We start from the raw sequence: 24,651 nt of genomic DNA on the forward strand, positions 1-24,651 counted from the left end.
TTTATTTATTTATTTATTTATTTGATAGAGAAAGTGAGGGAGCACAAGCAGGGAGAATGGCAGGCAGAAGGAGAGGGAGAAGCAGACTCCCCGCTGAACAGGGAGCCCGATGCAGGGCTCGATCCCAGGACCCTGGGATCATGACCTGAGCCAAAGGCAGATGCTTAACGGGCTGAGCCACCCAGGCACCCCTATGTGTAGTTATTTTTATTGATATTTCTGTAAGACAACCCTTTTGGGGTAGGTTTATTTTGCTGTTTGAATTCTTAAAAGGCATTAGAAGGTTAAATATCTAATCTCGCCAAGCAGTGAGAGAGTAAAGATTTGGAGGTTTTTTTTTGTTCTTCCCTTAAAACTTTTTACCTCTGTATCTTTCACATGTAAAAAAAAATTGTTTTGCTAATTTTTTTTTTTTTTATGCTGGATCTAGGACCAATAATGGAAGATACTGGAAAAAGCAGTTGGCTCTAGATTTGTTTCTGCCATTGTTGAGAGTTAATTTTTTGATTTTGAGTAAGTTACTTAATTCCTCAGGCCCTCAGTTTCCCTATCTGTAGAATGACATGATTGAACTAGATGATATCCAGGTCTCTTTTAGCTGTCTGAATACTGCTTTTCATCAATGAAGTTATAGCTGGCCTTCTTGCAGAATGTAGAATACCAGACCATTATCACATGAATTGCAGACTTAGTCTGGGGAATTACACAAAGCCATTTACTGTAATTGGCTTGTCGTGCTCAGTGAGTACCACATAATGATGTTATTTTATTGTTCAGTGAGTTAGATTTTACAAATTCCCCAGTTGCCAGAAATGTGATGAATCCTGCTGGCCTTGGCAAACATACTGCTTTCCTGAGTTGCATCGCACATCATAATAAACCTCATGGTTTTCTGAGCTAATGTGCGAGGTAATGCTATCTTCCAAATGGGAAAAACTACATCTGTCCCTCTCTCTAAAGAGGACATATTTTTTCCTCCACTTTAAAAATAATTCCATTACCAAATGTAAACATGCATGTGATAGTTTCTAAATTTATACCCTATGCTTTTGCACTAGTGTAAGCAAATAGTTGTTATGAAACTGAAAACTAAGATCTTTATTACTTAAGTAATCTGATTACTTAAAAATTAACAGGAAATATATCTATTCTGTGCTTTTGAAAAAAAGCAAAAACTAAACATATCCATGTAAAATATTAGTGATCTTGATTGAAAGAAACATGTTTTTAAAATATGGATGGGGAAGGTTTTTATTCTGGTGATGGTGATAGTGATAGACTTTTATCAGACTAAGCTTCCTGCAGATAACATTTATAAACTCTTGGTAAAATATAACATCAATGATCTGAAGATACCAGAGAGCAATTGAAAGTAGACAAATTGGAGAGGAGTTGATTCTTAAAAGCAGTGAATTGCATTTGGGTAAAGTTGACATATGTTTTGGTTTTGCCTGTTGGCATTCCCCAGTCTGTGCAGAGTGGGGTGGCGAGACCTAGAGCAGAAAGTGGCAGTTACTGACTTGAGTCAGGGGATGAATGGCATTTGTGACTGCCAGAGTGACTGCAGAGTCAGACGCTTCCAGGAAAGGAAAGAGCCACAGCAGAGGAAGCCCCAACATCTGTATAGAAACTCTGCCCAAATTCCTGGCTGATCCATGGGGAGACGCTACGGTTTCCAGTGAAATGCAAAAGCTGGAAAACTGAAGGAACTGAGGAGTTCCAGCCAGTGCACACCACAGGGAAATAGAATTTGGAGTTTGAATCTAGCCAAGTAACTGTCTGGCCAAAATTCTTCAGAACAAGATAGTCTCTACACCATGATGTTCATAATACTCTTTCCATAATGTACTACTCATGAGAAAGAAAAGGAAATATGACTCCATCAAGAGAAGAAGCAGTCAGTAGAAAACAACCCCAAGATGACTGAGATGTTGGAATTCATGCAATAGGACTTTCAAAGCAGCTGCTGTAAATAGTTTCAACTTCAAATGTCATAATGAAACAACAGATGGGGAATTTTAATAGAAACAGAAAACCTGAAAGTGGAAGTAGGATAAAGATCAATGATGAAAGGAAGTTACCCCATCTGGAGAAAAGGGAAAAGTGATAAAAGAAAAATGGAAAGTCTCAGTACCGTTGGGATAAAATAAATTAATACATACGTATTTGTAATCTCAGAAGGCGAGAAGGGAGAGCATGTGGCAGGGAAGAGGTTTGAAGAACTAATGGCTCAAGCAAGGTAAATACAAAGAAAACCACACCTAAGGCACTTCAGAGTAAAACAGCTGAAAATCAAAGATAAAAGATAATCTATCTGGAAAGCAGACAAAGTAAAAAGATATATACAGTGAAACAATGATAGAAATGATGGGTCATTTTTCACCAGGAACAAGGGAGATCATAAAATGGTGAAACATTTTTCAGGTGCTGAAAAATCCAATTATCTACTTGGAATTTTATGTTCAAAGAAAAATCTTCACAAATGAAGGTGAAATAAAGATATTTTCAGAAAAATGAAAATGGAGACCATTTGCTGTAGATTGGTACATCAAAAAATTCTGAAGGAAGTTCTTCTGGCTGAAGGGAAATGACACTGGGTGGGAACTGAGTATAATAGCGTGGGGATTTATTATATATGTAGATGTTAAAGTCTTACATTTTTATATATATTACCAGTGCTGTAGAGATTTCAAAGGTAGTGAGATCCGTGAAGCTTATTCTTACAAGGATGAGAGAGTTATCAATGGCAATTTTATGGTGCTTTTAGTTTTCAGGGTTTTTTAATAGTGTCATGTATTCACAGGATCATGCACACAGGATTGTTTGGGAGCATGCATTTAGAAGATAATATGAAATTCAGATTAAGAAAGAGAAGGAGGTGGTGATAGCGGGTATAGATTAATCACATATTAACAGGAACTAGTTGCAGGAGCAGATTAAAATAAATTTTAATGTTTTCAAAGAACTAGCTCCTGGTTTCATTGATCTGTTGGATTGCCCTTGTGACGAGCACCGGGTGTTGTGTGGAAGTGTTGCATTTGAAACTAGTATTATGTACATGGTAACGAACTGGAATTTAAATAAAAACTTAAAAATATTTAACTTCTGAGAGTTACTTTTTTTAAAGATTTTATTTATTTATTTGAGAGAGAGAGAGAGAGAGAGTGTGTACGTGCACAAGCCAGGGGGTGGGTGTGGAGGGGCAGGGAGAAGAAGAGGGAAAGAATCCCAAGACTCTGCACCCAGCTGGGAGCCCACTATGGGGCTCAATCTCACGACCCTGAGATTATGACCTGAGCCGAAACCAAAAGTCAGATGCTTAATGGAGCCACCCAGGCGCCCCAGTGAGAGTTACTTTTTTTAACTTGGTGACTCTGAGAGGGTAGGAGGGGAGAGGAGTCTGCTGATAACCCGGTCCTAGTGGAAGCATGAGCCAGAGCTAATCTATATGTCTATTCATAATTCTGTAGAATCTGTAAGTAACTAGGTGATCAAAACCTGCCTGATGGGGTTTTCTTGTTAAAACTTAAGCCCTCTTTAACAGTACCCCTTGCTTTCCACAAATATCTAATAACAATCTGGAGGACAGTCTTCTGTATTTCTTATGCCTATATGGTCATGTGTGGCTTTTTTTTTGTTGTTTAATAAACCATAGGGACGTAATGCATAAATGTTTCTGAATCCTGATCTTCTCACTTAAAAGAGATCATAGAAACTCTTCCATAACATGGATATAATTCCTCTTAATAGTTATAATATTCCATATTGTCAATGTTCTGATTAATTAGATGACTCTTGAACTAAAGGGCAGTTTGTTTCCAGTATTTTTTTTTTTTTTTGCTATTATAAACAGCGATGCAGTAAACATGTCAAGTATATCCTTACATACTAGGTTTTTATTTAAGTGAATCATGAAGAATGTGATTACTAGGCTAATGGGTATGTTCATTTTGAATTTAGGTTTTTCTAGATTGGTTTCCAAATTCTGTTACAATTCATATTTCTACCAATGATGCTCAGAGTACCCTCTTCCCGCTTTAGATTCCTATCAGCAGGAATTCTTTTTTTTTTTTTTTTCAAATTTTGGTAATATGAAAAAATTAGCAAAGTAGATATCAAAAGCAATTTTAAGTTTGTACCTCTGGTGTGGTTGGGATGCCACAGTGTTTTAGATTTACCCTTCAGAGCACCTGGGTGGTTCAGTTAAGGTCTGACTCTTGATTTCGGCTCAGGTCATGATCTCAGGATTGTGAGATCGAGCCCTGCGTCAGGCTCTGTGCTGGGTGTGGAGCCTGATTAAGATTCTCTCTCCCTCTCCCTCTGTCCCTACCCCTCTCTTTCTAGTTAAAAAAAAATTTACTCTTCAGTAAATTGCCCATTCATATCCCTTGTCCATTTTCCTATGAGGTTTTATTTTGTTCCTCTTGGGTTACCAGTTTTGTCATTAATTTAAAAGAGGTCTCTGTATCTAATACCCTTATTTTTTATGTGCCTTGCAGATACTTTTTCTAATCTTGTATTTAGTAGCTTTTATAAAAGAGTCTTTTTATATACAAACCATTTCTGTTTCTTAAACTCAATATAATTTTCCCCGAAGTCAAATTTGAGTTATTGGCTTAGAAATTCCAGTGGAAAACGGGGCGGCTACTCTCAGAGCAAAGCTCTCCTAGTGTATATGGGAGCTGGAGAGGCACTTCCTTCATCACATTCTCTGAATAGACCTACCAAGCCAGGCCTTCAGTTGGATACGTACCAACCGAAGTTTATGAGTTCTTTTGTTCTAGCACAGGAAGATCCAGTGTGGCATGATTTACTTGGTTGGATTTTGCTGCTTCTCATGTACTTTTGTACTCATTGTTCTCCAGACATATTGAAATAGCCATATTTTTTTCACCAGGTATATTGGTTTTAGGAAAAAGCCCAACATTTCCAGCAGCGTGGATCTTGCAGGTCCTGTAGGGCAGTGGGTATTTTGTTTCAGCTGGATCAAGCCCTAAAAGAGGATTGAAACAGATGTTTGAGTTTGGTTAAATGCTTTCAATATTTATTACTTAGGTGACCTAGTTTAGCAGCAATTGTAATAGAAAAAAACAAGGCCATTTGGGGAAAACAGAGTTTATTGCATTCACCTTAAAAATTGAAAGAATTTTCTTTTTTATGTAGCTTCAATGTGGGGAAATAAAATATTGAGAGATTCTCTTTCTATTTGAACAGATACCTAAATGTATACTACATTAAAAACAAATACATCCTATATGAAGTATTTCTTAATGTAATTAGAGAACGCTTTTGGAGTTAGGGTTGTTGATGTGTTTATAACTGAATTTCAGAGCTGGGGGACTTGGGAGGTTGTCTCATAGATCCCTCTGCTTTACGGATAGGACTCTGACCCTTGCTTGGCTTACAGATTCAGTGGTATGATTTTAATTTACCAAATCTGATTCAGTGCTGTTGATCCTTCCTCCATCTTAAACACTGTGAATGCCTTGCCCTGGAGAAGTGAGCTCTTGGATCCTTGTACCCATTGCATCTGTCCTTGACACTTTCTAGATGCCCATCAAAGAGCTCTGTGTAAGGAAGATGTTGGTAATCAGGAAGGGGGAAATAGTGAAAGAATAGTTGTATTTGACATGTTCCCACTATCTTGTTCTATTTTTCCAGGTTTACAGGTAATGAGAGGGAGTATATGAAGTTAGCATCCAAACCCAAAAACCATGAATGTCTCTTCCTGCTGCCACCAGGGTCCATGATGGAGAGTTGACTAAAAAAATTCACGTAAATATAACAGCTACAACAGTGCTGGGGGGGAAGAATTTGGAGAATGAGCACAATTAAGTATGAAAGTCTTCCTAGGCAAGTGGATAGAGGTTATTTCCCATGTCTGGCAAACAGGATGTTAATTCCTTCATTGCTGTGAGAGGAGGGTCATTGGAGAATGTAAAGCATTAGGGCTGCCGAGGCCAAAATCTCAGTGGGTTCAAGGAGTGGCTACTCAAGTAAAGAGTGTCAGAAAGCAGGAGGAAAAAAAGATTGAAGTGATAATATAGGGGACGGAACCATATATCTGGTCATTACCATAGAATTGGTGTCTTAAACAGTTGGCTAAAAGGGGACAAGAACATACTTGGGATTTGCTGAGATGAACAAGTCTTATTGCTGTATTACCAAAAATCCTGGAGGCTGGAGGTCAGGGCCTAAGAAACCTGCCTTCTCCCTTCCTCTCTGACTGTAGTGCTATTTTTTTAAAAAATAGATCTGGGATCTTTATTATGTAAGGTTTTTTTTCCAATTGTGGTAAAACATAGATAACAAAATTTGTCATTTTAACCATTTTAAGTGTATAATTCATTAGCATTAATTACATTCAGGGCATCGTACAACTATCACCACTGTTTCCAAAACTTTCCTCACCCCAAACCAGAAACTTTGTACCTATTAAACAAAACTCTCATCCCTTATCCCTATTCATTCTACTTTGTGTCTATAAATTTGCCTATTCTAGGTGCCTCATAAAAATTGTACAAAATTTGTCCTTTTTAATCTGGCTTATTTCACTTGGCATAACATTTTCCAAGTTCATAACATGTGTCAGAACTTCATTCCTTTGTGGAGTTGGATCATATTCCATTGTATGTATATATCACAATTTGTTGATCCATTCATCTGTGAAGGGCATATCTTGGGTTGTTTCTACCTTTTTGACTACTATGAATGATGCTGCAGTGAACATTGGTGTACAGTTGTCTTTTTGAGTCCTTGCCTTCAGTTGTTTTGGGTTTATACCTTGAGCAGAATTGCTAGATCATACAGTAATTCTATGTGGGTTTTTTTTTTCTTTTTTTTTTTTTGAGGAACTGCCAAACTGTATTTCATAGCAGCTCTGGTGCTGGGTTCCTTGACTATTGCAAGCCCATGGAGGGCTTTCCTTTGTAAGTGTATCAGTATGAACAACTGACCTCAAGGTTACTGAATGGGACTATAAATTCTGAACTCACAGTCTTAAAAAAAAAAATCTGAAGTTACTTATAAAACTTTAAAACAAATGTTGCTTTTCTCTTAACTATACTATATTGAGTCATTTCTGAATATGAACTCAAATATAACCAGAGGGGTGAAATTCTGTTTTTGTGCTGTCCTCCTTACCTGGTGGAGGAGAAAGAAAGAATTGACCACTCTAGGGGGTGTGTTAGGTATTGTGCTAGGTATTTCCACACATTTCAGGAAAAAAAAAAATCACATTTTGTGTTTGCCTTCATGTTAACTTTATGAGGTGGATGTTATTACCCTTAGATTACAATGAGGAAATTGAGGTAATTCTTCCCTTCCTTCTCATGGTAAGTAGTAGAGTCAGGATTTGATTCCTAAAATTTGATTAAAAAACCTTGCAGTTGGCAGTTTCCCAATAGGGTAGAAGCCTTATTGTTTACATTTTGGATTTTTTTTGGATTGTATTTAGTTAGGTTTCCTCTGGCCTTTCTTAGTCCAGATAAATTGATGACTACAGTTCCTTTTTAGTTTGTGTTCAGGGACATTGTCTCAAATAACCAAATGTGCCAGCTCATTTTTGACAAACTAAGGACTTTAGTTATTAACAATATTTCCTTCCATGGTTACTTGCTGAATAACTTAATCCAGGTCAAGGTTCTGATGATTTTAGTCTTCTGGGTTTTTCAGGGCTGTTGAATAATTACCTCATTCTTGGCAGATAGGATATCTGTCTCATTAGCATGTAGCTTCTATAAGTAGCGATAGAAGGAAAAAGAGGATATGCATTGCTGAAATTTTCTATTTCATCCTTTTTTTTCCTCTCTTGGTGTTTATTGGTCTCCTTTTTTCTTTTTGTGAATCAGTAATATTGCTATCTTACTCATAGAGTGTTTTCTTCTTTTCAGATTACTTGTAAATATGTGATTTGATACAGGTTAAAAAAATCACAAAAGGTAATTGTTGTAGGATATTTATATTTTGTAAACTCTTATAGTATAGTTTAAACATAAAAATAACAGAGAACATAGTATAAAAAAACCTCACAATACCCATGCACCAGTTTTCATGCTTAACAACTCAAAATTAGTTGTTTTGTTTATACTCAGTCTGCTTCTCTGCCTCCCTCTGAAATCAGTCTATAAATGTTTCAGCATGTATCTGTAAAAGATACGGGCCCTTAATAAGTAGCTGTAAGACTATTAGCCTATCCAAAACAAATAATATCAATAAAAATCCAGGCATCTAAATTTCCCTAAATGTTTCATAAGTACTTCCTACTTGTTCACATCAGGATCAAAACAATGTTCATCCACTGCAATAGATTTATATTTCTCAAATCTTTTAATTTCCTCTCTTTTTACTTGAAATTTCTTGCAGAAACTATAGATTTTGTTGGTTGTACCCCTGTAATGCTAACAGGTATTCTGCCCCGCTGAATTTCATATAAATGTGTATAGATCTAGAGGCTTGGTCAGATTCAACTTTGATTTTTGATTGGACTTCTTCATAAGTAGCGTCCTGCTCTTCTATCAGAACACGTTGTCTCTCTTTGCGATGTTAGCAGCCATTGATGATCAGCACCTGTATTTTATAAGGGCTTGCAAACAATGGTGTTTTAACCTTGTTCCTTTTTTACTTCCTTTCCTCAATTATTTGGCTGGGATTCAGTTTGTATAGGGAAGGTAGTGGGCATATTAGGCTTCTCCAGAGAAACAGAGCCAGCAAGGATGTGTGTATGTATAAAGAGATTTATTGATGGGGAATTGGCTTATGTGATTGGGGGGGCTGGTGGGTCCAGGTCTTTGGTATGGGCCAGCAGGTATAGACCCAGGAGAACGAGTGTTGCAGGTAAATTTCAAAGACAGTCTGCTGCTAAGAGTTTGCTGTTAGCCAGCGAGGCCTTCAGCTCACTCACATTATGAAGGGTCATCTGTTTACCTGGTGCAGTGACTTAAGTGTTATTAATCTCATCCAAAAGTACCCTCCAAGTTGACATACAAAAATACCCATCACATGAGAGTATACTATGCTTGATTCTATCCTTTCATTGACCAGTTTTGAAATGAGTTGATTATCTAGCATTTTCCAAAGGTGAGTTAGGATTTTTTTGTCTTCTTTTTTTTTGAACAACTCGGGGCTTGAACTTACGACCCTGAGATCAAGAGTCAGATGTTAACCAACTGAGCCACCTAGGCGTCCCCACTTGTGATTTTTTTTAAATGAATGGATGTATTTAAACACGTATGAAATATTTCAAATCATCACTTTTTCTTACCAATGCTGAAATTGTTTCATCCTTGGCTAATGGGGGCTTCTTCAAATTATTCCCTTAGACCTTTTGACCTTTTGGATCTGTAGTGACATCACCCTTCCCATGTCTGATAGTGAGAATTTGTGTCTTTGTTTGTTTTTAAAATCAGTCTAGCTAGTTTTATCAGTTTCACTGATCTCAAACAGCTTCTGGGTTTAGTGATTTTTCTCTATTTCTATATTTCATTGATTTCTGCCCTGACCTTTATTTCATTTCCTCTCCATTTTGAGTTTCATTTTTTTTCTAGTTTCTCTATGTGGAAGCTGAGGCCATTGATCTGAGACCTTCATTTCTAATACAGGTATTTAGCCCTACACGTTTACTCCTTGATAGTGGTTGAGCAGCATCCCATAAACTTAGATAGGTTGTGTTTTCATTTTTTAGTTCAAAATAATTTTGAATTTTTCTTTGGATTTCTTCTTTGATCCTTTGTTTTTTTTATAATTGACAAAAATTTACATATTTAAGGTTTATAATGTGATGGCTTGATATGTGTACACATTGTGAAATAATTACACAATCAAGCTAATTAACATTTATTACTTCACAAGTTATTGTGGTGAGAACACTTGCAATCAACCTTCTTAGGAAATTTAAACTTACAAATATCATAATATTAACTATAGCCACCATGCAATATGTATGGTATATATTAGATTTCTCAGGACTTGTTCATCTTTTTTTTTTTAAGTATTTATTTAAATTCCAGTTAGTTAACAGTATAATATTGGTTTCAGGTGTACAACATAGTAATTTGATACTTCTATATAACACTTGAGCAGTCATCACTGTAAGTGCCTTCCTTTATCCCATCACCTGTGTGACTTAGCCCCCACCCACCTCCCCTCTGGTAACCATGTTCTCTATAGTTAAGAATCTGTTTCTTGGTTTGTCTCTCTCTCTTTTCTCCCTCTATGATCATTTATTTTGTTTCTTAAACAAAGTTTAAGTTTGTTTCTTAAACTCCACATATGAGTGAAACCATATGGTATTTGTCTTTCTCTGACTGATTTTGCTTAGCATAATACTCTCTAGCTCCATTCCAATTGTTGCAAATGACAAGATTTCATTCTTTTCTGTGGCTGAGTAATATTCCATACACACACTACATCTTCTTTATCCATTCATCAGTCAATGGAAATTTGGGCTCTTTCCATAATTTGGCTATTGTAAATAATCTGTAAGCATTGGGGTGCATGTATGCCTTTGAATGATTTTTTTTGTATTCTTGTATTCTTTAGTAGCACAATTGCTGGATCTTAGGGATCTTAGGGTAGTTCTGTTTTTAACTTTTTGAGGACCCTCCATACTATTTTCCAGAGTGTCTGCACCAGTTTGCGTTCCCGCCAACATGGCAAGAGGGTTCCCCTTTCTGTACATCCTCGTCAACACCTGTTGTTTCTTGTGTTGTTAATTTTGAGCCATTCTGACAGGTGTGGTGAGGTGATATCTCATTGTAGTTTTGATTTGTATTTCCTTGATGATCAGTGATGTTGAGCATTTTTTCATGTGTCTGTTGGCCATTGGTATGTCTTCTTTGGAAAAATGTCTATTCATGTCTTCTGCCCATTTTTTAACTGGATTATTTGTTTTTTGGGTATTGAGTTTGATAAATTCTTTATAGATTTTGGATGCTAAACCTTTATCAGATATATCATTTCCAAATATCTTCTCCCATTCTGTAGGTTGCCTTTCAGTTTTGTCAATTGTTTCCTTCGCTGTGCAGAAGTTTTTTATTTTGATGAAGTCCCAATAGTCTATGTTTGTTTTTGTTTCCTTTGCCTCAGGAGACATGTTTAGTAAGAAGTGGCTACAGCCGATGTCAAAGAGGTTACGGTCTGTGTTCTCTAGGATTTTGATGGCTTTCTGTCTCACATTTAGGTCTTTCATCCGTTTTGGATTTATTTTTGTGTATGGTGTAAGAAAGTGGTCCAGTTTCATTCTTCTGCATGTTGTTGTCCATTTTTCCCAACACCATTTGTTGAAGATGAAGAAGCTGTCTTTTTTCCATTGGGTATTCTTTGCTGCTTTGTCGAAGATTAATTGACCATGCAGTTGTGCGTTTATTTCTGGGTTTTCCATTATCTTTGTGTCTGTTTTTGTGCCAGTACCATACTGTCTTGATCACTACAGCTTTGTGATATAACTTAAAGTCCAAAATTGTGATGCCTCCAGCTTTCCTTTTTGTTTTCAAGTTTGCTTTGGCTATTTGGAGTCTTTTGTGGTTCCATACAAATTTTAGGATTGTTCTAGTTCTGTGAATCCTTTGGTTGCTTTGAAGTTCCAAATTTAGTTTTTCTTTTTTTTTTTTTAGGATAACAAATCAACATTATTTTTTATTGTTATGTTAATCACCATACATTACATCATTAGTTTTTGATGTAGTGTTCCAAGTTTGGTTTTTAGTTTACAAATATTTAGAGGATTTTCCAGAGATCTTTCTGTTACTGATTTCTGATTTAATTTCATGATGGCCAGAGAACATAGTTTGTATGACTCAAATCTTTTAAAAATTACTGACACTTTTTATATGCCCAAATTATGGTCTATCTTGGTAAATACTCTGTATGCACTTGAAAAACATGTGTTCAGCTGTTGTTGGGTGTGGTGTTCTATGAATGTCAATTAGGTTAAGTTGATTGATAGTGTTAGGTCTTTTATATCCTCACTGATTTTCAGTGTACTTGTTTTGTCCGTTTTTTAAACGGGTATTGAAACAGGAACTAAAACAAAATTATCTGTTTCTCATGGCTTTTTTTTAAAACAATTTTTGCTTCACATATTTTGAAGCTCTGTTATCAAGTGCACAGCTGTTTAGGATTCTTGATGTCCTCTTGATGAATTGACCCTTTATCCTTATGGAATGATCCTTTTTATCCTTAGTAATATTCTTTGCTCTGAAATCTACTCCGCCTGTTATTAACATAGTCCTAGCTACTCCAGCTTTGTTCTGATTCATGTGAACATGTGAAATCTTTTCTCATTCTTTTGCTTTTAACATGTCTGTCTTTATAGTTAAAGTGGGTTTGTTGTAGGCAGCTGTGTAGTTGGGTCTTGCTTTCTAACCAGTCTGATGAGCTCTGGCTTTTAATTGAGTTGTTTAGACCATTTCCTTTTTTTTTTTCCAAGCACTTAATTTCAGCCAACTTCATTTTTTATTTCCGAAGTGTTGGGATTATTTTATTAAACTTTCCAAGAGGAGGCCTTCCCCCGCTGCTTCTTAAACTTTCCTCTTCATTACGGCTCTTTGATTATATTTTCCCCTCCTCTAGGAACTTGGGATTAGATGGGTTGAGAATTCCTGGGATGTTTTCATGTAGCAGTCATGTTCAGAAGAGTATCTCCTAGGGGCACCTGGGTGGCTCAGATGGTTAAGCATCTGCCTTAGGCTCAGGTCATGATCCCGGGGTCCTGGGATCGAGCCCCGCATCGGGTTCCCTGCTCAGCGGGGAGTCTGCTTCTCCCTTTCCCTCTGCTGTTCCCCCTGCTTGTGCTCTCTCTCTCTGTCAAAAATAAATAAAATCTTAAAAAAAAAAAAAGAAGAAGAAGAAGAGTATCTACTAACCAGGGCTGTGTGGAGACACAGGTTCCCTCTCGGGGGCCAGTTGTGAGACACCTCAGATTAGACATTTCTTTAGAGAAGATGTGGAGGACCATTTGAAGACAGGGCAGATGTGGGAAATTGTAGGTGCAGCACTCAGCTTTGTCTGTTACCCCAACAGTTCACACCAAGCCCCGAACATGTGTGACCTTCTTGGCATAACTAAACACGTATGGTCGATTGGACTCGCCCACCTTAGAAAGCAGTTTGGCAACTCTTTTTCTACCATCTCTTCACGGCACACTCCCTTCCCTTGCTAAGTAGTTTAACAAAAAGTTCTTCCCAACTCTATGTTGTACTATTCCTGCAAGGGCTTCTAGTAAATGATTTTTTTTTAATCGCTATTCCATACCATTTTCAGTGATAGGCTAGCCCCCCTTGCAGGTTTCCAGCCAGGGAACTTGAGTCCAGGGCTGCATCCCTGGCCTCCTAGGGCTTACAAAATACATAGGAGGTTGTGCAGGTTTTATCTCCTCTAGAGCTTTTCATTGCCATTCCCACAGGCCATTTGCTCTTTACTCATGTCTATTAAAATCGTTTGGTGATAGTAGCGCATGTTGAGAACAGGGTTTTTCAGCTTTGGCCCTACTGACTTTTGGGGCCAGGTAATTCCTTCTTGTGGAGGACTGTCCTGTACGTTATAGGACATTCAGTAGCTGCCTGGCTTCTCCCCACGGGATTGAGCCCCTTACCTCTGATTCGTAACGTTTGAAAATGTCTCTGATATTGCCAGATGCCCATGGGGGCAAAATCACTCCCAGGAAAGAACCACTTGCCAAAGAAAATTGGTTCCCAAAGTACTTGGTTGTGTTTTCCATGTTTATTAATGATGACCATCACAGTTTACTTCATTTCATGCGTTCCCTCACCCCCCGCAATATCTACCTTCTTTCATTTCATTTCCTCAATCCCCTACTGGTCTGTCCCCTACACTTAGATTTTTCATAGACTCTTTTCTTTCCTTCTGTTCTCCAGACTTTGTGTTTGCTTGTTTCATTTTAGTTTCACTGTGTGTGTTCTGGCAGACTCCGGCTCTCCCTTATCCTGTTACTGGCAGTCTGTGCTGTCTGTCTGTGCTGCCCTTTGATCTCTTCATCAGCAACCTTTTACTTCCTAATCCTTTCCTTGGTCTGGAAGATAATTCTGTATGAATGGGCTCACCACAGAAATTAGTCTCACTTCACGTGTGTGTTATGCTGCCTCGTGACCTCTTAGCCATATGCTTTTTTTTGGTCCTTCCCTCTGTGCTTCTCAGCCTCGAGAACTCTGTCTCCTCCATCAAACCATAGCTGCTGTCTCCTGTACTTGAGCACACCTTTTCCTTGAGTAGCACGTACCCCTGCTTCTGAACAGCTTGCAGCCCATGCAAGTCACCTGGGATCACTTGCATTTTGTCCGGAGAAACTGACCCTGGAAGTCTGGAGGTGACCCTTCGTGGCTTCCTCCTCTAGCTCTGTTTGCTTCCCCTTCTGGTTTCTCTTAGTCTTGATTATAAACCTGAGTATGCTACACAGAGGGGAAAGGTTTGGATCGTGTTAGACTGGCCTTCTGTGGGAAACATTTTATGGCCTGTTGGGGGTTTCCTTCTGTGAGGTCCAAAGCTCTTTCCTTAAGTGGAAAGGGGCTTGTGTTTTGCCAGATCCTCCCACCCGTTCCACAGGTCAAATAATGAATCTAGTAGAAATATGGAAAAGTTTAGTACATACGTGTGCCAAAAATTGCCACTATGAAGGCAGCAGTGTAAACAGTGTGTGACTAATCCTTTCTTTTAAGGAAAGAAGTTGTATGGGATTGTCTCCCCGCTGCTTATAACGATACAGAGGTTTCCACGGATTCAGGTCTTCAGATGGCCAGCCCTACCCCTAAGCTCCGGCCTCTTTTTCCTTTTCTGTCTGGTCCATGTGTCACAGCACGCCACCTGTCAAATGTACGGCCCACTGCAGCCACACTCCTGTCACTACTCTGAATGGTGCCAGTGACCTCCCCAGCCCAGGCGTGGCCTTTCCTCATTTCTTTCCCTGCTTTTTCTGCTGCATTTGGCAGGTGGTCCTCTCTCCTTTCCTCCTAGGAACTTTCTTCCATTTATCATTTCTGGACCCACGTTATTCTTGTTTTTCTCCTAATTTTCCCCCCATTTTCTCTTTATGTCCCTACCCTTATGTGTGAATGTCCTCCAGACCATGTGGTTCTGTGTTCTTTTTTTCTGAAACATTTTTGCCTTTGAAGAAGTTGGCTCCTCTTTGAACATCACTTTTCCTCATCTTGGAGGCTTTCCCTAATTGCCCCTCAGAGACTTGCTCCATGTTCTGTCTCTATCATAATTACCATCCTCACAGACTGACCCTTTCTTCTGCCTGCCGTAACTCAGCATGCTTCTTTGCTGTTTCTTTTCTCCTTGGCCTTGAACAAAAATACCTGTCCAGTCAACCAGGCTCGAAACCTTCATTGTCACTTGAGTCCTTTTCTTTTTGTCCCCAACTGTCCTGCATTTAATCCTCAAGTCCTATTCGTCCTCTGGTAGTTAGCTCCACCCAGCCATTTCTTCATTTATTCCTTTTAAGTGTTGTCTGGACACTTCTTGCCCTAGGAGGTGAAGATTTAGCTTATTTACTTCACATCTTACTCCCCACCCTTTCTCTCAAAATCATTATTTCATTTTTATAGCTTGTGTACACCCCAATAGCACATTTATGCTTCTATTTCTTCTTCTGTCAGTGTCATCTATCAAGGTCATGAATATTATCTGATGACCCTGCATTTTATAAGGTGAGGGCAGTGGCTCTCCCAGTCTTCCCTCCCCTTCTCCTCCTCTTCAAGAATCTTCCAGCCTTCTTTAGCTAATTCTATACATTAATATCACCAAAGTTGGGAACCCGGTTGTTTCTGACAGTTACAGCATTTGTAATATTTTGTCCATGGATGTACCACTCAATGCTTGGGTTTCTCTCTATCTGTCCTTCGCTCTCATGCATGCTTCTTGAAGGAGAGTGTTCCTAGCATCAAATTTGAATGTATTCTCCATTTTTCTTTCCAACAGTTGCATTTATACCATATAGTCAAGTGTCTCCAAAATCACAATCATATTTTCCAATCCTGTGACTCCTTTTCCCCCTGGGATCATTCTCCCAGAGCTCCCTGTCTTCCTGATTTCCTGGCAAGCTTCTTTTTAGGGGAAAAATGGGAGACCAGCCTTTTGAGCTAGGGGAACCCGGAATCCAGAATGAGAAGGCCTCACTCCGGGAGTAGGGAGCAGTAAGTTTTGTGGTTTATACAACCTACTTCCATTCTTTTAGAGAAGAGTACTCATTTTTTTTTTCCCCCTGAGAAGAGTAGAAGTCTGACATCTGGATGCTTTGTTTGCTAGAGTTGGGGAGGATAGCTGCCTTTATATATAGATTTTTAGTTAAGACACCAGTGTTCAGCCCTACTTTTTATCACCCTTTGCTTTACTTGGTTTCAGGTCCAAACCTCCTCTGTGTTTCCCAGAGAATATCGTCTCCTTTGTGCCTGTGCCCTCACAGAGTGATTCTTGACCAGTGCCCTTAAGCCTACTGGTTGCAACCCATTAGGGAGTCATGAAGTCATGAAATCAGTGTAGTGGTTCAAGACTGTCACTTAAAAAACAGATTAGAGGAAAATCTCAAAGTGCCCTACACATGCTAAGGGTAAATATTGTTTCCTAACACTTGTTTTAGTTATATAAAAACACAGACCCGTATGTACACGTGAATTGGATCTCAAGTAAAATGGACTTCTTGCTGCGGGTTGAACTAAAAGAAGTTAGGAGAATATTTTTCAGGTCATGGCTTCCTCCATGCTGCTACAACAGTCATCATTTCTCAATCCACTTTGAATCTTACAGATTTGTTGAAGTATCTCTTGTGGGTTTATTAATGGGTATAACAAACCATATTTAGTACCCTGTGTGGCACATAATCTGAAGGGATGCTGGAACAGAGACCTAGAGATCCAGCTCTGCCAAGTGTTAACTCCTTATTTATAGGATTGAAGGGACATATGTCTTGGGGGCGCCCAGTGGAGGGAGGAGGGAGGGGCACTAAAGGTCTTGGGATAGCGGCTCTTTATCAGAACAGAATATTGCCATATTTTAATGACTAGTGTGGCTGTATTGTTGGGTAACAGCCAAATGTCAACTCTGGATTAAATCTTTTTTTATTCCTTAAAATTTTAAGGGCATCTTTGGAGGAAGGTGAGATATATAGGTACCTAAAAAAACAAAACAAAACATTTTGAACCAGAGGTCCTACAGTTTTCATTTTTAACTTAATTTTCTCAAATATTTTAGTTCTCTTTAAAAAAAAAACTGTAATGCTCTGACAAACCTGATGTTCACTAGTGATAGTTAAGCCTCCCTACCCACCGCCCCCCCCCCCAACCCCGGGAGGAGGGAAGAATGGAGAAAATCCCAATTGAAATGAAAGGAGAGAGATTATTCCTGAAATACTTGGGTAAAAAGGAAGAGTTAAAGAGGATATATATTTGTAAGGCTAGAGGGGAAAGTGGACGCCAACCATGAAGGGAGGAAGAGAGAAGAGGATGCGAATCATGTATTTGTGAAATGAGTGATCGCACAGTTTCCTCCGTTTGCTCCACGTGATGCCACCATCCATGGCTTTGCTTCTTTCTCTGTGGGGCCGTCATGCAGAGTGGCTTCAGTCTATTCCTGTGTGTTGACACGCTTGCACTGGGGAAAAGGAAAGGTGATGGAGAAAGGGAAGCGCAGTTCAGGTGTAGCTCCATATTTGCAATCTGTTTGTGACTTTGGCAAGTGCTTCTACTGCAGTAAGACATAAGTACCATTACACTGGCATTTACTCACTGCTCATTTCCTTGGGTCCATGATAGCTGAGGGTTGTCACTCAAGTTCGAGACCCGGTAATCCCATCTTCCTTGTTTGTTCATTACTTTCCAGTTAGGTGTTGGGAAAACGCACCCATATGTAAGCTTTCAGCTCATTTCTTGGTGCCTCTCACTTCCTTGATTCAGAAGGGAAAGAAGGGAGGACCTCAACTAGAGGCAGATCTCCCCCCCTCGGCCCCGAGTCCATCCTACCTGGCAACAGTCAGAGCTGGATGCTGTCCTCTTGTGAACAGCAATACTTCTGCCAGCAGGGGCCAGCAACATAGTGACAGGATGACAGCATAGCTGGGGAGTGAGTTGCCCTGGAGATGAGAAGAAGGGCTTCCTGTTTTCATGAGGCTGATGGAGTAGACTTGTGGTTCTTATCACTCACCACCAGATGTGTCCAGCTGTTACACTTTCTACTCGATCCCAACCAAACACACTTAACGTTCAAACCAACACTTACATCATCAAAACAAAAGTGTTTACAACGTTAAGCCTTACTTAGGCTTTTAGCAATTTAAGTCATTAGTCTAGTGATAGAGGGAGTACCCTTTCATGGAATTGTGTCTGGGAAAACTCAGGCCCAGGGCGGATTTTCCTAGGCTTTCCTGCAACTCCAAGCTTTAGAGTGGTGGATCGAGGTCCCTGACTTGCTAAGAGGGAAGCACTCTTCATCCCACTCTCTTCCTTCATTCTCATGGACGCCTTGTCCTGCAGAATAGCTCATTCATCAGCTCCAGTTAGAGTCAGTCAAATAGACTGACTTTATTCAGGACTGTTCCTGCTTTTGATGAGACACTGTGTGGTTGTGTTTTTGGTGGCTTGACAACTGACCTTTCATACTCCCCTGTCACAGTGTCATTTCTTCCTCTCGTTTAGAGTCCCTTGTTAGGGACAATCTTTGGGGCTTTGGGGTACCTTATCAGTGTGATTATATCCCAGTCAACCATTTCCCAAGTTCATGTATCATAGTTTGGGAATATTTTGATCGGTTTAGATGGCTTTAATATGCCACATTTGGTAAAATTCAAGGTTACCACTGGAGAGGTCGCCTTCCATAGGCTTAGTTTGCTGCTAAAATGCTCTGTCTCAGCAGTTTTGGTAGCAATTAAGCATTTTTTGGAATTAGTTGGTGTATCTTCTTTATATTGTTTGATTATTTATTAGTCTTGCTTAGCTAATGATTTTAGTTCTGTTCCCCAGGGAATTATTAAATCTGGGCAAAGGCTTATTATTTTAAATTTTACATGCTGAATAATATTCCATTGTGTATATATTACCACATCTTCTTTATCCATTCATCTATCGATGGACACTTGGGCTGTTTCCATATCTTGGCTATTATAGATAATGCTGCTATAAACATAGGGGTGCATGTATCCCTTTGAATTAGTGTTTTTGTATTGTTTGGATAAAATACCCAGAACTAATATAACACTGTATGTTAAATATACTGGAATTAAAATAAAAAAATTATTTTAAAAAAAGAACAGTTTCCATTACATGTAACAAAAGAGAACTGTCATAGAAAATGGTTGGACCAGAGGGTGAATACACAGTAATTGTGTTCAGGAGTCCCCAGAGTTCTTGACTTGTGGTATTGAAGAAAGGAGATTGTGATTAGTTATTCTTACCATTGTTATTATTCTTAGGAACTAGTCATTATGGAACATTTAACCAGAATAGTATGGTTTTAATTATTATGAGATACAGCATAAAATATTTAAATGTTAACTAGAAAAAGTTGAATGTTTCTTCCTTATCATAATTATATTTCAAAAGATAATTTAAAAAATTCTTTTTTTCCAGTTTTTGTGTGTTCAAATTTTTTATGAGCATTTTTCCTTTGCCCTGTGTGACAGAGGTTCTGTGGTACGGGTTAGGAAGGTGAGGCTGAGAGCTTGCCCATCCTCCCTTCTATCATTAGGAAGGTCCCACCGTTTACTCTTCAGGCTCTGACTGTGGAGAGTTAATTTTGCATAACTGATCAAGCGGGGGATTTCTTGCATAGCCCCCTTTCTGTTTTTCCTTCTTCCTTTCCCCTCTTTGCATTTCCAATACTACCCACTTATCAGTGTATTTAAAATGCACTTTTTTAAATATATGTACCTGCTCGTGTATAGGTCATTGTCTTTCTTACATGTAAATGTCCTGTGTTCTGCACACAGGCTGTGGTAACTTTGCTCTGAATCCTGTGATAGAATCCACCTGTGGTGGCCTATTTAGCCTATGCTTCTTGACTAGAGAGGCAGAGTCCCTTTTAAGGATTATTCCTTCCTTTCCTTCCTTTCCCTCCTTTTCTTCCTTTCCTTCCCTCCCTCCCTCCCTCTCTCTTTCTTTCTAGATTTATTTATTTATTTGAGAGAGAGAGACCGAGAGAGAGAGAGAGAGAGAGAGAGTGCATGAGCAAGGGGGAGAGGGAGACAAACTCGGCTGAGTGTGGAGCCCCATACAGGGATTAGTCTCACAACCCCCACATCATTTTTAGTAGATGTGCTGCCGAAGCGAGCACTCACAACCCCCAGATCATGACCTGAGCCAAAACCAAGAGTCAGATGCTTAACCAACTGAGCCACCCAGGTGCCCTGTGTTAAGGTTTCTACCCCGTGTAAGCGGTTAGTTCCTTGTATTATAAATGGTCAGCTACAGTATTTGAAGGAAAAATTGAGCCTTGTGTGAAATCTCTTTCCTTTCTGAGTTTAATTTCTTATTTTTCCCATCTTAGCTTTAAAAATCCATAATTAATTTCCCTATCCTGGCTTTGTTCTTCCCAGAGTGACACCCCTTTCCTCACAGAATGTGATGATTCATCATGGCCAGACCCAGGAATATGTGCTCAAGCCCAAGTACTTTGCAGCGCAGAAGGTGATTTCGGGAGAGCAGTCCACTGAAGGTTCGTTCCCTTCGAGATACGGGCAGGGTCAAGTCACGGCACCTTTTCAGTGTGAGTATAGTCTGGTCAATGATTTTTCTAAGTTACAGTATCACAGTTTGGAAATACTTTGGTTTAGATGGCTTTAATATGTCACAGGGGATAAAACGTAAGAGTCATTAAAAAAAAAAACAAAACAACAACAACCCAAACACAACAAACCCACCCTCGTTCCCCAAACAACCAGACAGCGGCCCATTTTCTTTATTTTGAGAAAGGCAGTGTCCTTGGATGTTGGCAGAGAATCTGCAGTGACCTGCCTGCATTTCTGTTTCTGCAAGATGACTCCATTTCTGAGACATACTTGTTCTCCTTTTAGATACAGTTGTATGCCCGACCTGTTTACATTGACAAAATATTTTCTTTAGTAAGCTCGCCAGGATTCATGCCCTGTGAAATGTCTGAAATGCCCTGCATTACTCTCTGAGGTTCACCTCCAGCGGATATTTTTATGACATGAGGTCCACTTTATAGTCTCTGCAGCAGATGGTGTGGCAGGCTTTCGTCTGAATTTGTAAAAAGCGATTGTACCCGAGGCCGGCTTGGTTACTATCTCACTATGTGGGAAGCGCAAGGACAAGCCCTGGCTCAAAGGGTGGGGAATGTGATGATTTGTGGTTTAGGTATCACAGAGTGTCTGCTTGCAGCATCTGGAGGAAACGTTCTGGAGCGAGGCGCAGACCATTCAGAGCCGAGAGCTAGACGCACGCCCTCCTTCCAGCAGCTTCCTGCTCCGTCTCACACTGACTGATTGCCTGAGCCACAAGAAATAGAGGAGAAGGCCAGTTGTTCCATTGAAAAGGAGTGTCTTTCACCACCAAAAACAGTGCAAAGAGCTGAGACAGAGTTTTTACAACTGTTGGGCCCTTCAGAAGTCTGTATCTGTGTGGGTTTCATTCCCTGGGCCCATCCCCACCTCCCTGCGTTGGTCACCATTCTAGAGTGATTGACTCTTCCCTTAGAATTGGCAACTTAACAAAAAGGGTATCTCGTGTAAGGTTTGCACCTTGCATTTTTCATCTTTTGAGAAAATTCTGCTCAGTGACCTGAGGCTGGATTCCCCAGAGCAATAGTGCGGTGAGGTTCATAGGGCCCATGAGGACAGCAAGCTCTGGGGATTTTCAAGGGGGAAGAACGGAGAAATCCCATAAATTATCTTCTTGTCTTTTTGGTGAGATACTTTCAAGTTATTTGCATAACAATAGAGGCGTCCATCTTGTTTTTAAAGACCGTTTGGTGTAAGTGCTTCATAACCTGTTCTTTGTGAATATCCCTGAGTATATAATATTTTTCTAATCTTAATTTAAAAAATAACCCCAAAGAGGTATACTTATTATTTCTTTGGGTTTTTATATAGATCAGGGATTTCATAGAATCTTCCCAGAATTAGAATGTGTTGGGAAGAAAGTTTTTGGAAGCTTTTAATCTTACTGGTAAGGGAGAGAATTTTGAACTCTATGGAAGCGTCAGGAAAAGGTGGTCTGAGAATCACTGGTATTGAGACTAGAGACGGGACTGGTTTGGGTTTGTCGATGATTCGTTATTGGAATGACTGGTCCCACGATGTGTGTGTATTTTAAACTCTCAGACCTTTGTTGAAGTGTCTTCTAGAAGATGAAATTATATTTTAGAAAAACAGGAAGAGTTTATCTGTATTGTCCATAAATTTCCCAACCTTTCTGTTTAAATGTAGTTTTTCCATAGCTGGGAGCTAGTAAAATAATTCAGACTAACACATAATCACAGTGATGGGGTTCTCTGCTCAGTCTCCAGGAGTTAGTGGCTGTTCAAAAAAAAAAAAAAGGAACTAACTGAAATAGGCATATAGAAAGGCCAGGAAAGGCAATGTGGCTATTTTTTGCTGAGCCCGGAACTCTGTTGAGAGCTGGAAGGCTAATGGGAAAATTTTAAAAAGAGGTAATTTGGCAGGACCATGAGAATATGGAAATAGCAAAATTGGGTAAGACCAACAATAGAAAGATTAAAACTAGAAAGGAGGAACGAGTAATACTAAGAACCTAAAAGTAATGTCTCCCCACATCAGCTTCACATTAGGTGAAAGGAGCCCCCAAGGACACCTTACATGTAACAGAAAGGAAGAGAATGTTAGTAAGGAAGTGTGAGGAAAAGCAGGAACTTTTAGTGTCTTTCATTTCATCTTTATAGAAGAGATCAAACGTAAACAGGTGAACCTCTCGTTTTGCTGAAGACTTTTAAGGTTCAATTTTAGGAGTAGCTAATTCTGACTCATGAGAAAAACAGAGGCTATTACCAGCAGGTAGGGATAATATGTCTTGGAAAGAGACTTAGCGACCAGCGTCATAACAGTCCACTGCCGTTACTTTTGGGAAGCTTTGGCGACTAGAGAAAACATTGAGGTTGGCAAAAGACAAGTGTTGTTTTCCCTGTTGAATTGGGATAAAAAAGGTGGTCTACTGTAATGAATGTAGGTTTATTTTATTTTTTTTAAAGATTTTATTTATTTGACAGAGAGAGAGCACAAGTAGGCAGAACAGCAGGGAGAGGGAGAGGGAGAAGCAGACTCTCCACCGAGCAGGGAGCCTGACGTGGGGCTCGATCCCAGGACCCTGGGATCATGACCTGAGCCGAAGGCAGACGCTTAACCGACTGAGCCACGCAGGCGCCCGGTGAATGTGGCTTTAATAGTATCATGCAAACAGCATCCATGGTGCTTACTTAGAGCTCTAAGCATCATGTAAATTAGTCACTTTATAATAGGGGAGCCAGGAGCCCTACAAGCCTAGTGAATAAGGATTTGCTGTTGACGCCCGGTAGGTCAAGAGAGAAATGGTCAGAAGAAGCAGGAAAAGGATGACAGTGGTGGGGGCAGGGTATGATGGGTTCAGTAAAGCGAAGTGTGCTAATATGTTATGTCTAGCACTCTCTAGATAAAGCAAAGTAGATGGGGAGAAACAAACTATCACGTTGCCAGGGAGGTGTTCTCTGCTGCGAAGAATGAACATTTTATTAGGATTTCCCAGAGTTTTGATGACCTGACGTGTCATCCCTTAACACTGTGCACATACTGCTTTTCGTGTCTTGGTTCTGTGCTTTACCATCCTTCCGAGTCACTTCCCAGGTTGCTTGACATCCTGTGTTGGGTGTTTGCTGCTTACTGGCTGTCTCTAGCATAGTGGTGCTATGCTTTATTCATTGGTCTTAAGAGAATTTAATTTGCACGACTATCAGCTACAGCAGGGGTCTGTAAACTTTCTCTTAAAGGATCTGATAGTAAATACTGCAGGCTTGGAATTGTGAGGATGTTACATATAGGTTCTTACATAACTGTTGAAAATGTGACAATTTAAAAATGTGAAAATCATTCTTAGCTGGCAGGTTGTAAAAAAAAAAAAAATTGAGTGGAGTGGCTGGCTAGATTAGTCTCATGGGTGGTCAAGTTAGCCAGGTGCTGATCTAATGCCTTAGTCTCTCAGTATATGAAAAACATCTAGAGTTTAGACCTGTAGGTACCTAGATCATAGCCATTGAATTAAAAGCTGTCCAAGAGGCCCTGCCTATAACCAGCTGTCTTTCATTGTCACTGTCCCTGGCAACCTTCCCTCCTCACCATCATGTTCAGATAAATCTCCACTAGTTTGAAGGCAGCCAGAAAAATACAAACTACTAGAAGACCACTCTAGTCTGATATGTCTAGTTTCCTTTACTGTTAGAGTGACAAGCCACACAGCAATTGGGAAAATAATGGATGTTACTCCCGGTTGTTTAAGGAAAGACTTTTAATATTGACAGAAATAACATTTTTATTGGATGAACCAGTAACTGCCATCTGGCTAGACTGAATCACATTAAGCTATCACCTGAAGTCCTCCAAAAGTTAAACATAGTTGTTATATGACCCAGCGTTTCCACTTCTAGGTATATATCCAAGAGAATTGAAAACATATGTTCATACAAAAACTTGCATACAAATGT

The 24,651-nt window shown here is 39.5% G+C and overlaps 1 protein-coding gene across 6 annotated transcripts in view; it reads left to right on the top strand.

Annotated features, from left to right (window-relative positions):
• The window catches only part of LTBP1 (latent transforming growth factor beta binding protein 1), a 389,022-nt gene that overhangs the window by 111,038 nt on the left and 253,333 nt on the right, over positions 1–24,651 (top strand). For 5 of the 6 annotated variants that reach the window (XM_078056161.1, XM_036119099.2, XM_036119100.2 and 2 more), the window contains exon 4: positions 20,540–20,709. In XM_078056161.1, coding sequence (XP_077912287.1) covers positions 20,540–20,709 — 170 coding nt within the window. The remainder of the gene's footprint in view (positions 1–20,539; positions 20,710–24,651) is intronic. The other variant, XM_078056162.1, reaches the window with a different exon arrangement.

Source organism: Halichoerus grypus, chromosome 10 (assembly GCF_964656455.1).
Source record: "Halichoerus grypus chromosome 10, mHalGry1.hap1.1, whole genome shotgun sequence".
Classification (NCBI taxonomy): domain Eukaryota; kingdom Metazoa; phylum Chordata; class Mammalia; order Carnivora; family Phocidae; genus Halichoerus; species Halichoerus grypus.